At 37.0% G+C, this 14,752-nt stretch overlaps 1 protein-coding gene across 1 annotated transcript in view; it reads left to right on the forward strand.

Moving 5' to 3' along the window:
- IQCK (IQ motif containing K) overlaps window positions 1-14,752 on the forward strand; it is a 33,507-nt gene that overhangs the window by 3,395 nt on the left and 15,360 nt on the right. Inside the window, exons 4-7 of the mRNA XM_058816311.1 lie at window positions 126-223; window positions 4,428-4,480; window positions 4,594-4,671; window positions 12,889-12,973. Of these exons, the coding sequence (XP_058672294.1) occupies window positions 126-223; window positions 4,428-4,480; window positions 4,594-4,671; window positions 12,889-12,973 (314 nt within the window). The remainder of the gene's footprint in view (window positions 1-125; window positions 224-4,427; window positions 4,481-4,593; window positions 4,672-12,888; window positions 12,974-14,752) is intronic.

Raw genomic sequence — 14,752 nt, forward strand, 5'->3', positions numbered from 1 at the left:
CTGCTTTGTCCAAGCTGTGATGGCATTGACAAAATCACTGGTACTGACTTTAGGATATCTAATGGTGGTGTTTTTGTGAGATCCAAGTGCTTAGCTGTGAGTGAAGGCTCTCCTGTTTTGCTCAGGTTCTCCTCGAGAATTCTTGGAGTTTTACATCTTCCCAGTGCTCCTCCCAGGACTGGCTGCACTTCTGCATGAAGTAGAGAAGGAGAAGTGTTTGGAGGTTAGTTTGTAGTTTTCATTTCAAATCACTGGCAGGAAGTTACAGCCTTTTATTTCACAAGCAGTATTTTTTAAATTGGTCTTTTGCAAGAAAACCATCCATAATAACATGATATAACATATCAGGGGTTTTATTTGGATCTTGTTTTAAATGTTATTTTCTCCAGTAATTCAGAACAGATTACATTCTACATGAATTTGGTCATTATAGAAAACCCACTTATGTGAAGAGATGCCCTGCTCAGGAAAGCAAGCTGAGGTCAGGTGATAGTTTTCCACTGTGACCTCATTTCTTCCTCCTTTTGAACAATAACTAGGAAAACAATAGCTCTTCATGCTTGCCATATAATTGAATATTTATGTTCTTTTCCATTGTTGTCCAGGTGCTTGAACTTGCACATTCTGTTTCCTTATCTGGCATAAATATGTGATTTTTAGTTATCCTTTAGTTTGGTAAGAAATGTGTTGTTCCATGTGGATTTGGAGGGAAAAAACGCCAATTGCTATAATTTGGGTTAAAATGGCTAATGAAATAACTTGAACTGAATTTTAGGATCAAAAGCAGAGTCCTTACAAACCCAAAGTAGGAACAGGGAGGAAGGATCTTGTGATAAACACATTGGAATACAGCTTCCAAAAATAAGAGGACAACAAAGATTGAAAAGATTCATGGAATTCATGAGACAACAGGACTTGAAGAAGATTAATTGTGATGAAGCTAAGTGAAATCATGAAGGATGAGAAGAGAATACTGGGTTTGAATTCTGGCTAGACATGAGTCACTAAGGCCTGTAAAGGGCAGTGGTACAGAATAAACCAGTGGAAGATAAATGGAAGAAGCACTGGAAGGAAGGGAGGAATGAGCCCAGGAGAAGAGAGAGGGAATGGTGAGAGGCAATGAAGAGTGGGATTTTGATGAGAGGGACTAAAGGTTTTCATGTTTTGCATGGAAATTAAGATGAATGAGAAGAGCAGGAAAAGTTAAATAGGAAAGCTTTTAAGCAATTGAAATTGTGTGAAGGAAATCAGATTCTGGGGCCAACAGGGGAATTTAAGGGAGAGACCAGAGAAGGTGCATCCATGTCTGGAGGGGGAGAATTGTACAATCACATGGGGAAGTCAGGAAAGGGAAATGGTTATGCTGGAGGCAGGGATTTGTGTAGGAAAGATCTTTTTTGAAAGGTGATAAAGAAACATAACAATTTATACATTTAATTTAAAATAGGCTCTCTTGCATTATGTGATGCATACAAAAAATCTGAAAAGCTAAAGCCTAGAAAAAACACCAGCTGCTAGATCTATGTGCAGTCTTCAAATTGACATAAATGTGAGAGCAGTCTGCAGAAGCTTCATTTTTAAATTAGAGATGAAAGAAACCTATTAGGTTGCCCACTGTATTCCCTCACTGATTTTTTTTTTCCTACCATAAGTTCTCCTGTGTTTTACCCCATCTGCTGTCAAATGCCTACAGGGGAAAGACTATTTTCTTAAATCTTTTCTTTCATGAGAACCAACTAATGCATTCATTTTTCAGCATTAAACTGAACAATGTGTAAATGTTTTTATTAGAATAACTCTGACTTTTCTTTCTAGTTAGCTATCACAGAAGGAGGAAGCTGTATCAGGCTCTGTAATGGAATGTATTTAAAATTATGATAGATCAGGGAAAGGGAATGGAAGAAGGTTTCCTAATGACTTTGCCATCTTCTGATCACCAGTATATTTTCATGATTATTACCAAGCACATCATATTTAAACTGGAAAATGGAAAATGTATTCTGAATATAAACAGTTTATAAACACATCTGCAGGTTAACAATGCACATTGTACAGATATTTCCTGTTTTTTATCCTGATTGATGCAGCATAGGGGGAATGTGTCAAAGGCAGGTCAATTTATGTAATTTTTTCCCTTTATAATGTTGGCTGCTGTGCAACTAATGATTTAATTCACTAGCAAAATAAACTGTTTCCTGGAAAAGAAAATAAAATAAAAAATATTCAGCTTGATTGAATTCCTCTCTGCTAAGAAGGATAAAACAAGATAAATTTGATTCCTTTGGCTGTTTTGAGAACCCTGTTCTGATAATTTTTTCCCATTGCAAAGGAAAAGCAATTTACTTAAAACAGATTAAATTACAACTGCTAGATTAAATCGAATTTTGTTGTCAAAGTGTAGAATTTATTCTCTGAAACAATTCCCTAAGTAAGGGGACCCATTTTCATCCTGTGATTGAGAATAGCTGTACAGTCACAATCAGACTCTGCTTACAGACTCTGTGCAAGTCAGGATTTGTCCATTTTTAACATTTGAAGTGACTCATAGAAAACTCTGCAGTGAAGGTATTGGTCTCTTAAAGTTTAGGTGTTGGGCTTCTTGGAACAGCATTTGGTATCAGCATAAGTGTGAAAACTGCATGAGGAGCTGTTTCTTCCCAGCCAAGCACTTAATGGAGCCCTGCCTGAACCCCAAAGCTTTGGTTGTCACAAAACAGATCATAAAGGCATGTATGGCTCAGGATTAATAATTGATTTATGGTGATTTCATCTTCTGTTCTTCTGCTTTCTTTTTTTTTTTTTTTTTAAGCTCTCTATTTTTTTTCTTTTTTTTTCTTTTTTTTTTTTTCTTCTGTTGGAGTCAGACTGTATTTCTACCAAGGGTAAGATTGTCTTAGAAAATGAAAAGCTTTCCTGGGTATCCTGTAGGACTGCCCTGCAGCCCAGCACTAAACTTCACACTTGTCATCCCCAGCTGTGTGACTGCCCTGTGCTCTTCCCTGGCACTCAGCACCTCACACCATGTTCCTCTTCCACTTCACCTGTGCCTGACCCCCAGATTATGACATACACCATGAACTGAAAGAATTACACTATGTAGAACATTTTTTCTGCCTCTCTGTTCACGTCTGAGGATAATGCATAGAATGAAGTAATTTTTCAATTTTTATGTTTACTGTATTTTCCTTAGCAAGTGGTAGTATCTTAACCTCTTACATTTTAATCAAGACTTCAGCCTCTTTTGTGACATTAAGCAGTTTCACAAAAGCTTTTGACCAGTGTGAATTTTTTCCTAAGAAACAATTATTAGAGCTGAATCTCCTGTTTGACAGGGCAATTGTTGGGATGGGAGCTCAGCCTGCTTTTTTAGCTCAGTGGCTGCTGTTGTGATGAAGCACTTGGTGCCCTGGGGCTGCAGGGCTCAGTGTCTTCTAGGGTTCACTGTGACTTTGTGCATCCAGAGCACATCTCACGTCACAGGGGTTCTGAAAGATGCTGATCAAGCCCTTCTGTTATTCCATAGAACTCCATGTTCTATTCTCCACATTATGGTTACTGTGGTTTGTGATAAGCAGAATGAGCACCTGTATCAGTTATCCATTCAATCTGTCAAGATGGAATGTCAGAGGAAATGCTTAAAAAAAAAATGATTTCCTGATCCATTCTGGCTTTATCAAAATTCAGGCTCTGAATGGCTGGCTGTGGTACTGGCTGCACAAGTCCCCAAGGACAACCTGCTGCAAAACATTTTGTAAAATTCTCTTTGTTGGTTAAGATTGACAACTGGGAGCAAAGGGCACAAAAGTTTTGCTGTGAAGCTCCAGGTTTTGAACTTTTTACCTGGTTCTCTGTAATGGCCATGGTTTCTGTGGCTGTGGGCAGACAAAAGCCTTCCTTTGGTTTCGCTTTCCTTCCTGGACCACCCAGCAGATGATTTGGTCAGAGCAGGCACACAATACTCTGCTGTGTGTATTCACAGCATCTTCAGGCTGGTTCCATGCAGGAGGAGCCAATATCCAATCAATGTTCCCTCTGTGTTGTGGAAGAAATGAAGTATTTTGAGTATGATAATAGAACTTTAAACAAAATGGCAAGGAATTTACAACATATTTTCATGTTTGAATGAGTTCTGTTAATTTCTTCGCAATGACATTGCCACTTAGGGCACCATTCAGAGGACTTTGTTCTAGATATACTGCAGTAAATATTACAATAATATATGTAGAATTTTCTCACTCATAGTTTGTCTTGAAATCATTCCACAAAATTTCTAAAATTTTGGCTGCACCACTGACTGTTGGCAGTAGCAATAAAGAGTAGACAGAGTAAAGTACTCTATATTTTATTTAATAAAAGCAGTCAATTCATCTTAAACATATGACCAATCCAAAAATAATAAATAATTTGAAACTGTCTTCTGTCTTTAGGAAAAAAGAACCAAATTTATTCCCACTGATTTCCTAACTGAGTGGTTATACAAGTAAGTTATTCATGTTTCTTGCTACTAAGTATGTTCAGTGATTCCAAGGCACTAATTTGCAAATTGAATAGCTGATATTTAAATTAATATGAGTTGTTTTCCTTTTTCTTTAGCAATAATCCAAAGAGGAAAGATGAGTCATTCACAGAATTGTTTTCCATTCCTTTTGTTAAGGACTGGCTAAAGGACCAGTAAGTTATTGCAGTACTCAGAATAATTTTTTTTTCCTTTTATTCTTTTGCTTTCCCAAGGAAGTAATAGAGCCTCAATATGTTGCAGTTGTGCCCTTTACTGTGTGCAACAAAGAACTGTGTGATAGTTTCTAACTGGCCAGTGTATTACTTACAAGGTATTTTGTACCAGAATTGTTCACAGATAACTTAATTTCAAATTCCTAAACATTTTAATTGTAGAATGAAGGACATTTGAATAGTCTGGTAGTGTTATGAACATCTTTGTACTAAGGAGTAAAGCAATTTTTTCAGTGCTGCTTTCTCCTATAGAAATCTTTGAGAGTGTAGTCAAGAAATTCTTCTCTAACTGTAAGCAGCTGCTTTCGAAATACCTGTAACAGTCATTGGCATCAGGATGCATTTCTGCAGACATTCATGACTTGGAGAAATGAGCACTTGTTTTTGGCAGCCTCAATCATATATTCCTTGTTATTTCCTTAGAACCAAACAGCACAATAGTTATGAGAGAAATGCTACAGTCCTTGAGACTGCATTTACTTTAAAAAGCAGCTGCTGTGTGAGAAAAGCAAAGGATCAGTCCACAGTGAGGAAATAAGAAACTAACAGGGGTCAGATTTTAAATTAAGTTTTCAATTTGAAAACTTAACTGGAATCTGGATTGGTAATTGGTGAAAACATAGTGATTAATAAATATCTTTGTAGATACATTTACTTTGTTACATGATGTAAGAGGAAATGGAACTTTTTGAATTCTTGACGTGTGACACTTGGAACCTTGAGACATCAATGGAGCAAGTGGAAAGCTCCTTATCACAGGTCTTTGTGGATAAGCTGGCAATTGTGTCAAAAGGGTTAATTTTGATTTCCTGAGAGGTGGTCAGAGCTGGGTAGGACATTTCTGAGTACAAGACTCCTTTGGAGAGTGACCCATTCATCTCAGCTCTGGTGCCTTCAGCCATCAACTTGCTGTTCAAACCTGCCTCTGCAGGGACACATCTGCCTCATTCTGTCAAACACAGTCCTTGCCAACAGGATGCCCATTTGAGGCTGTGGTTTGGTGCTTTGTAAAGTGAGCAGGAGCTGCAGCCTGGTTGTTGTAACCCTTTCTTCAGCACACAGAAGAGCCCTTGGCCTGTACAGCTGTTTTGGTGCTGCAGGTCTGTGAGGATGGATGTTTGTACCAAAGATAAAATCTTTAAGATCACAGTTCTCAGACATTTCTCTTGGAGGTAAAGTTTAACAAAAGATTCCCTGCTCTCTCCTGTTCTCACCCCAGCCTGCTTGTAGGCACCCTAATACCACCTGGTCTGTTTGGTAGGGTGCTTGGTTATTCTGATCAGGGCCCTACCCTGAGTTAGGAATCTCTCTGCCTAAATGTGCCAGGAGGGTTTGTGCAGCTATTGAAAACAGATCATTTCCCCAGTCTGCTTCACCTTGGGGAGTGGCAAACCTGTGTATTGGCACAAACAAGGGATTAAAATGAAGGGCTCAGGGCAAGGTGAATAGAACAAATGAGCTGCTAAGATAGAGAGGTGGTGGCAGGAACTGCTTAAGTCAGCTTTGCCAACAGAGAAATACACTGTGGAATCACAGCCTGGATGACTCATAGCTTCTGTTAGTGGTGGTGCTCCTAAATAACGGAGTGACAGCTCCACAAGGACACTGGAGTGTCAGAGTCCCACTTAAGTTGATACACTTCATCTTAAATCCTCTAAACAACTAGGCTCTTAAAATAATAATTATTAAAATTATTATTAAATAACTACTTTTAGTGATCTTATCCTAAAATTACAGAGTTAAAAGATGCTGCTTCTTAAGTAAACATTATTGGAGCAAAGTGAAAGGCTGCAATATTAAATAAGAATAAAAAAAGAGAATTTATTATTATGTCCTGGAGATGTTATAAATAGTTTATTATTATATCCTTCCAGCTATCACACTTAAAATGTAATTGATTCTATGCTTTTTATTGTCATTTCCATTTCTATTTTTAAAGGACTTTTAATTGTTTTTAACAGGATTAAGAATATATGAGACAATATACTAAAAAGTGCTGCTCAAATTTTGATGGGAAGCATCCTCATCCCAACTGTTTAGATGGGTTTATCAGTGCCAAGCAGTCTTAAAGCTTAAAAAAACCACCAAAACACAAAACTCCCAGAGGACTATTGTTTTTGTTCTATCTGGGATTCAGCTTTTTAAAATATATTCCATACTTGAGTATGACTTTTTTGGCTCTCCTCCAGTGCCTCCAGTTTCGTCTTTGAAGCTCAATTTTATTTTTTTTAAGAATAGTCAAAGCCACAGTCTTATGAGCTTCATTTTCTGTGCAATGCATTTCTAAATGAGATCTTGCAGCCTACTTTTCCCTAATAAGGAGACCTAAATGCTGCATCAGTTTTCAGAATTTTAAATGCAAACCTTGTACCTTCAAAACCTAGTTTTTGTAGGTGAAGGAGCTTGTAAAATCTGAATTTGTTTCCAGCTTTAGTGTAATAATTGCTGTGACATCTTAGTATAGGCACTGAGTTCTGCATGTTACCAGGAGTGCTGACAAAATATTCCATCCCTTGGGAACCTTCAATTCCCCAAGCAGATTTCAAAAGTAGAAGGAGCAGCTTCAGTGCTGACTGGTAATCTCCATCTCACAAGGCAGACATTTCTGTTGCCTGAAAGCACAGCTGCACCTTTCAGAGGGCAGCAAAGTGGAGTTTGAGCACAGAATCAGCCCATGTTTGGTGGGCACTTGCTGGGACACAAACTGATGTGCCCTGCTCCTCCTTTTGAGGCTGATAGAACCAGGTGAAGAAACAGAATTAGAGCTGGGAATGTTTTGTAATCCTATAAATATGCTAATGAGCACCACAGTTGCCTTTTGTCAGCATTTTGCAGTGTGTTTCTGGTTGAGCAGCACTGGAGCTCAGTTGCAAGTAACCAAGCTCTGTGTACTGAATCAGGGCCAGGGAAAGGCAGTGAGCTCTGATTATGCTCTGATCCCTCTGAAATTTTACTTTTCTGGCATAGGTAGTCTGAGTAACATGGCAGCATCATTTCTCAGCCTTCTTTAGCATTTTAATGAAAGAAATATGAATAAGCCAATAAAACATTGTCCCCCTGCTCTGAAAAACAGTGACATAAAAACCTGTCATGTAAATTTAATAATATGATAGCATTGTTCAACATAACCCTGGACCTCACATCCAATGAGAGAGAGTGGTGTATTGTACATACACCTATCTTAGGAACAAGCATTTCCTGACTTTTGAAGTCCAGAAAAAAAATTATTCACAAGATTTTTTTTTTAACTACATTTTCTTCTTTTTTATTAGAGATATTTACTTGCCACTCAGTTCAGCAGGACACATTTCCTGTTTTAATCTATCTGTGTGTACCAAAACAAGTGTACAGACACAGAGAAAATAACTTTATCATGGCCTTACTGAAGTGGGCAGCTAAGATATAAACCATGACTAAATTTGGAGTAGTGGCTTTTTCCCAAATATCTGTATACATATATATATATATACATTGATTATTTTTCCTCCCTCCCCCAGATATTTTAATTGGGTGAAGTCTGCTGGTCTCAGCTGCCTTTACAGTTGACTTCATTGTCAGCTCTCAGATGGCCAATAGGGGTAATTTTGCATGGGTGACTGATTTTTTTTCTTTCCATAATATGCCCAGTTTCTACAGGCTGTGCTTTCTGCACACTGCTATATTTCATTGCTTTGTGTCTAATCCAGCCATGTTTTGAGTATGCTTGCTTTATATGTTCTTCTTTAATTTGCCTTATATGTTCTTCTTTAATTTTCTTTAATAATTTCAGCTTTAAGTAACATTTTATTGTAATAACAGGAAATCCAACAAATACATCTCTGTGGATGTTATTCTGTGTGTTTCCAAGTAAAAATTGCCATTCGAGTAATGTGGCAGAATTCAGGGTAACAAAGGAGAGACTTTTTACTAAAAACTGTGCGTTGAAAGACTGCAGAAATTTAATGTGTAAATATTTATATTTTGTAGTGGTGCTTTATGGGGTTGAAGGTGTTATGGCTGTAATATCTGATACATTAAAAATGCTTTAATTTATGTAAAGGTTGTCAAAATGACAGTGAGAAAACTGAGAACTTGTGTTTTGTGACATCTTCCTCATGCTGCTGTTGGAGCACTAAGGGGAGTTTTTTCATGTTTTCAGCATACAAAGTCTGACCTAAAGTACACAAACATAGATGGGAATTTTCCCATTGACATGAGTGGCCTTTGGAACAGGTCCATGTTTGGTTTCCTTAAGTCCAGGCCCACAGACACTCTCACAGACTGCATAAATATTGGTCCTGTGAGAGAGAAAGCTGAGGCAATGCTTTGTGACTTCCAAAATATGTGGCAAGTATGCAAGCACAGGAGAGCTGAGCTGGAGCACTAAAGTGGCCATGTCCTCCCAAGGAGAGCCTGCTGAGGCAAGAAATCCACTGAAATCTTCAGACAGAACTGAAGACAAAAGATTCTTGCTCTGCTATTTTTTGGCATGTTCTCATTACAAAGATTTCTTGCTGTGCTTCCTCTAATTCCTGTGACATTCTGGTTACAAATCACCTGTTCTGCCTCAGTCTCCTGTTGGTTACATGACTCTGCCTCCCCACATAACAACTTGCTCATGTGAGCTCCACACTGTCTTGCCTTTTCTTCATTATAAATAGATAAGCAAGTATATAAATAGTTGGTATGTGTTTAACACTTGAATGCATATTATCACTATGGTCACTTTGACAACACTCTCAAATGTATTTATAACATTTTTAAATTCAATTCGCTATTGACAGTATAAAGGGGCTTTTATTTGGACAAAGAGTTCAGACTCCTGCAGCTAGCAGGAGTCACACTTTAAGATGTCTACTTGGTTGCAGTTCCTTTTTTAAGAAGTTTAGATTTGGTTATTCCCACATTTACAATCCTTCAAAACACTACTGTCCATATAATGCACTAAAATATTTTCTTGTATATTGTAAGGATTTTTTTTCCTCAAATACTAATAATCTTATTCTTGTGCATTTAGATTGTTGCAAAAGAAGACAAGTGATTAGGAATTTATTTCTGACTATGGAAGAGTTGTATTAATACTGAAAATGTTACAAAGAAAGGTCTCAGTTCACACTCTGTTTAACCTGTGAAAATGTTCCAGGGTATTTTTGTCAAGTGTCTATGGGAATATTTCCCTGGAAATCTGAGAGTCTCATACAGTGCCTTTGTAATATTTGATCAATAGATGTAATTTATTTTAAATACCAGGTCAGATGAATCAGTATTTAAGTGTCTGATTGCTTATGAACCATCATTTTCCTGCTTTTTGCGTAAATGACCTTAGTATTTATAAGAGATTTTTGAGACATTTATTTTGATTCAAAACAATACATTTTCATTATTGCACACTTTTGGGGATTTGGATAGGCATGTAAGAAGAAAGACCTAAGGAAGGCAGCTGTTGCTGCAGTGTTTCTAGATTCTGTTATGAGGAATAAGAAATTTTGTCTGTTTTGGACACAAGAAAATGGAAGGACTCTTTTCCTCCCTTTTCAGAATTCTTTGAGAACCCCCTTTTCTGTCCATGGGGAAATCAGATACATGTCTTCATTAAGAACTTTTTTCAATGCCTCCTACATTTATTTAATGCAAGTCTGTTTTGTATCTTCTGGGTGTGAAATTCCCCTTTCCTAATGTCATATGAGTAAATATCTCACAGAATCAAGATCTGTACAAGATTGCTGAGAATGCAAGAAACATGTTTCTGGAATTTAACTTTGGTCGGTGTCTGCTTTATGCAGATTTGGTAAAATACAGTACTTAAGGAAAATCTTTTTTTAATGCTCTTTTACAGGTGCAACTTATGTTAAGAAATATATGTATATCTAAATAGATATCACTGATTCATACGTGGGTTTTTAAGATCATGCATAATCAAGGACTAAATAAGCAGAATGCAGCCAGTGTACATTGTACTGTCAGTTTGCATCTTGCAGGCATCCAGCTGCCTTCTGCCACAAATGACAGACTCCTCTTCCCCTCCTTGACTGCTGAGGGGTGATTGCCTCTGCTCACATTCTATTTTTATTTGACCTGCAGACAATTGTGTATATTCTCCATTTATTCCCTTAGACCAAACTGGACCTGGCATGACATCTGGTCTTTAAAGCTGTGCCATTGAAAGGATTGATATCTGCCAGTGACTGTCTTACTAAAAAGGAAATCCTGTTCTTGCTTGATTTTTTATATTGCTTTCTCTGTTTTAGTGTTGGATTATAAGCTAGACATTTTTATCATTTGCAAATGAAAGCAAAGAAATGCTAGAGTTGACCTTGCAGGCTAGGAGAAATCTCAAGTTGTTCTTTGGAGATGTACTGATTCCTAGAGAAAGTTCAGTGCTTTGATATAACTGCTGTAAAATATGTAGGTCTTCCTGTGATTTTCCCTAAGTTTTGGTTTTCAAAAAGATCTAAAATAGAACAGAGGATGAAAGCCTATCAGGGAAACCAGCCCAGTCCAGCTTCAGATTTTTAAGTCTGATTATAAGAAGCTGTTATCTCAGGAAGCCTTGCTTGTCCAGCATTTCTGATTTCCCCTGAGCAGGAGAAATGCTAATTAATGTTCACAGGGCTAAGGCAGTTTAGCTCAATGGAGAGACTGCTTTTTATTTTTGCCGTTTTTGACTTTTTCCAAACAGACCAAGGTTTTAGTTCACATTAAAATAAATGTAGGCCAAAACCCAGCTGACATGATGATGAGACCAGTTTAGCTGAGTACACAGGCTGAGCCAGTGGAGTCAGTGTAGCATTAGATAAGAGCTGAGGCTGTGTTCCAAGTTGAAATGCTCCTGCAGTGAAGACAAGCCCTAAGAGAAAGATGTCAGAGAGCATAGGAAGCTTACTAGGGCAGAGACTAATATGAATGAAATTAAGTGAAAGGAAAATGTAAGCTGTCAAGCCTCCTAGCTTGGCCTGTAATATGCCATAAATAAATTTCCAAAAGATACTGCAGCATTTTAGCCAGAAAATGTAAGGCTGCATAAATAAATGGCTTGTTATTGATGGGCTTTGCAGTGTCTTTATAATATAAATACTATAGATCATGTTCCTGCCTGGGCTCTGTGTGTCTGTAGGTGGGTGCTGCATCCAAATCCATCATGTTGTGTTCTTCCAAGTCAAGGCTGTGTTCAGTCTGTTCCCCATGCAGGGAGAGTGGCTCTTGACAGCCATTCCAATGCTGTGCCAAGGCTTCTCTTTAGAACTGGTATTTTCATGAGTTGCAGTGCTATTACACTCTAGTTCTTTGGCTGCAAATTACATTTCTCATAAAAGACAGTATAGAAATAAATTTTGTTTTGTCCTTTCCAATGAATGGGTTTTTTTGATATTTTTTGTTATCATTATATCTGAGAAATAAATCAACACCCATAGAAAATGGCTTTTGGGAAGCAAGGTTTGATATAGTCATTTGAGGTTTTGCTAGTGATGGCTGAATTTAATTACTAGCTTGTTCCCATTAAAATTGGTAGCAACAGAATCACCAAATGTGCTTTCAAGCTACCATATATTGGGCTGAAAATGGTTGAGTTCACAAATGTATTACATTCTTTTATCAGCAAAAGAAAGTGCACATGGTATCAAAAGTAAAATTTCAGCACTTTAAGAACTTGTTTAGACATTTCTAAATATAGGTTCATGCTATACAGATATGATAATCATTATTTTTCAGCCTGTTTTAATTTAAAGTGACAAATAATGTAAATGAATGTGCTAAGATATGTTTATATTCTGTATATTTCATGTAATAAACATTTACATATAAGTCTGTTCATTGTTGCACACACACAGTGTAAAACCTTCCCTTCTTTACAAATGGCAGAGTGCTTCCCTTGCCCACCTCCCACTGCCACCCCAAACCTTACCATAATAGGGGCAGTTTGAAGCACATGTAGAAGAGTAAGAAAAATGACTGTGCTTGATGTGCCATTTGTACATTCTTGTTTTAAGAAGGAATTCTTGTAGTGTGTATAATAATATATTTGTAAAGGAGACATTCTTTGTGCATTTTGTTTTCAGAGCAATAAGAATTTGTGTCTTTCAGGCTCCTGAACAACATTTCTCTTTTTGATAAAATATACTGTTAGGGAAGAAAGTGTTTTACATTTATAGGCTGTCTGTTAAATTTATTTTTTTTAAGTCCTAGACCACCAGTTCCTCTATCTCTGCTTCTATCAAAAGAAGAAGCAAGCATTCTAATCCAGTCCTTTTGGAGAGGTTATCGGGTAAGAGGAATCTATAATTATTGTGCTTGATGTTGGAAACTGTAGGACTGTGAAGGCCCCAGGGAAAATCCTTACATAAATTTTAAGTAGGGGATACTATAAATAGCTGCTGAGACCCCTATGGTTCATTGGCTTTGGATGTTGCTCTGCCTTATGCCTAGTGACTTCAATTTTTTCACAGGCATTTATGCTGATGTAATCTCACTGTTTTCCTCAACAACAGAAAAATCCACAGAAATTCAATTTTCCAAAGTACAATTCATACTGAACAATTTTCTTTCTTTAACTGTTGTTGCCCAAGTTGCTTTGGGTAGTTCTCAAGGATGGAGTGTTATTTTGCTTCATGCAGAGATGTGTGAGTGAGTGTGGAGATGCATGAGGAGGATTGGGGAGGTCTGTTGAGAAATAAAAGCATCCAGAGAGGAAGGACAAGAAATTGAGACCAAGAATGAGACAGGAGATTTATGAGAGGCATGAAGGCTCTTTTTCAAGGAAAAGGGAAACAAAATGACAAGCAGATGTTGTAAGGCTCAATAGTAACACAGCACTAGTGCCATTCCAGTTTAAGAGGGAAAAGCAAGGTGCATAAAATAAATACAAAGAAAATTGTCCAGTGCTATTATTTGGGGGGGTAACAGCCATGCTAACCCTAGGATACAAAATAAATTATTTTGAAAATCCTGAAAAAAATTCTGTCAAATGTATTTTTTAAAATCTCTAATACCTTCACACTTCAGGAAGAAATGGACTTGAAATTCAGGTGACTTTGGTGATGAAGAAATGTCTTTGACTTCCTTTATCAAAACTTAAGCTTCTAAGTAGCCTCCAGATATAGCAGCAATTTTGTTGTGATGGACAGTGAGACATCTCTGGATGTCAGGTGTTCTTTAAATAACAATCAGTTTAAAACACTCCCTGTTAAGTTCTCTACTATTTTTAACAAGCATGAATATATAAGTGGCTCCCATAATGTGCTGTGCAGCCAAAGACAATGAAATACCTTGAAATGTTCTTCTTGACTGATGGATTTTTGTGACTCTTTCTGCTTGTTTGTTTCCCATTATTTTTCTTTTTTTAAACAGAGACAGCATTGACACAAACATTAATTAGCAGTGACAGTATCCCTGCAGGCATCCTTACAGTGGGGGCAGCCATTATCCAATAACAGTTCTGTTTGCTGAACACTGCAAGGTGGCTCAGATATCTTCTGCTGCTCTGAAAGCTTCTGAAGGGCACAATCCTTCCTTGCACAGATGAACTTCAGGATTTTCACACTGGTATTTATCATTCTAAACTAATTCCCAGAAATGAGAGAGAAATTCTAGCTATAAAAGGCAGGAGACATAAAAAATAATTCAGGCTATAAAATTAGCTATTAATGTTTTACCTTATTTGAGGTGAAAGAACATGGGTTTTAAAAATTAAAAATTGCAATCAGAATATAAAATAAAAATCATTAGTGCCAAATTACTACATAGGGCAGTGTGTTATCCTTGGGCTTGCAGATTAAGAGAACACTAAGCTTAAATGGGATTTCATCACATTAATGATAAGTATATTATGAAAAATTGCCAAAGAATTCAAATTATTTGCTTTTAAAATAAATAGCTCAGTCAGCTAACACTGATTAATGTTAATAGCTGATAATAACTGAATACTAACAAATAATGCCTTTTTGCATTCTGAAGATATTTTTCTGTCAAAATTTTAAACTATTTGCTAAAGTTTTTCATTAAACCTTGTTTTATAATTAAGAGGATTTAGAATTTTGAAATACTG

Source organism: Ammospiza caudacuta, chromosome 17 (assembly GCF_027887145.1).
Source record: "Ammospiza caudacuta isolate bAmmCau1 chromosome 17, bAmmCau1.pri, whole genome shotgun sequence".
Lineage (NCBI taxonomy): Eukaryota > Metazoa > Chordata > Aves > Passeriformes > Passerellidae > Ammospiza > Ammospiza caudacuta.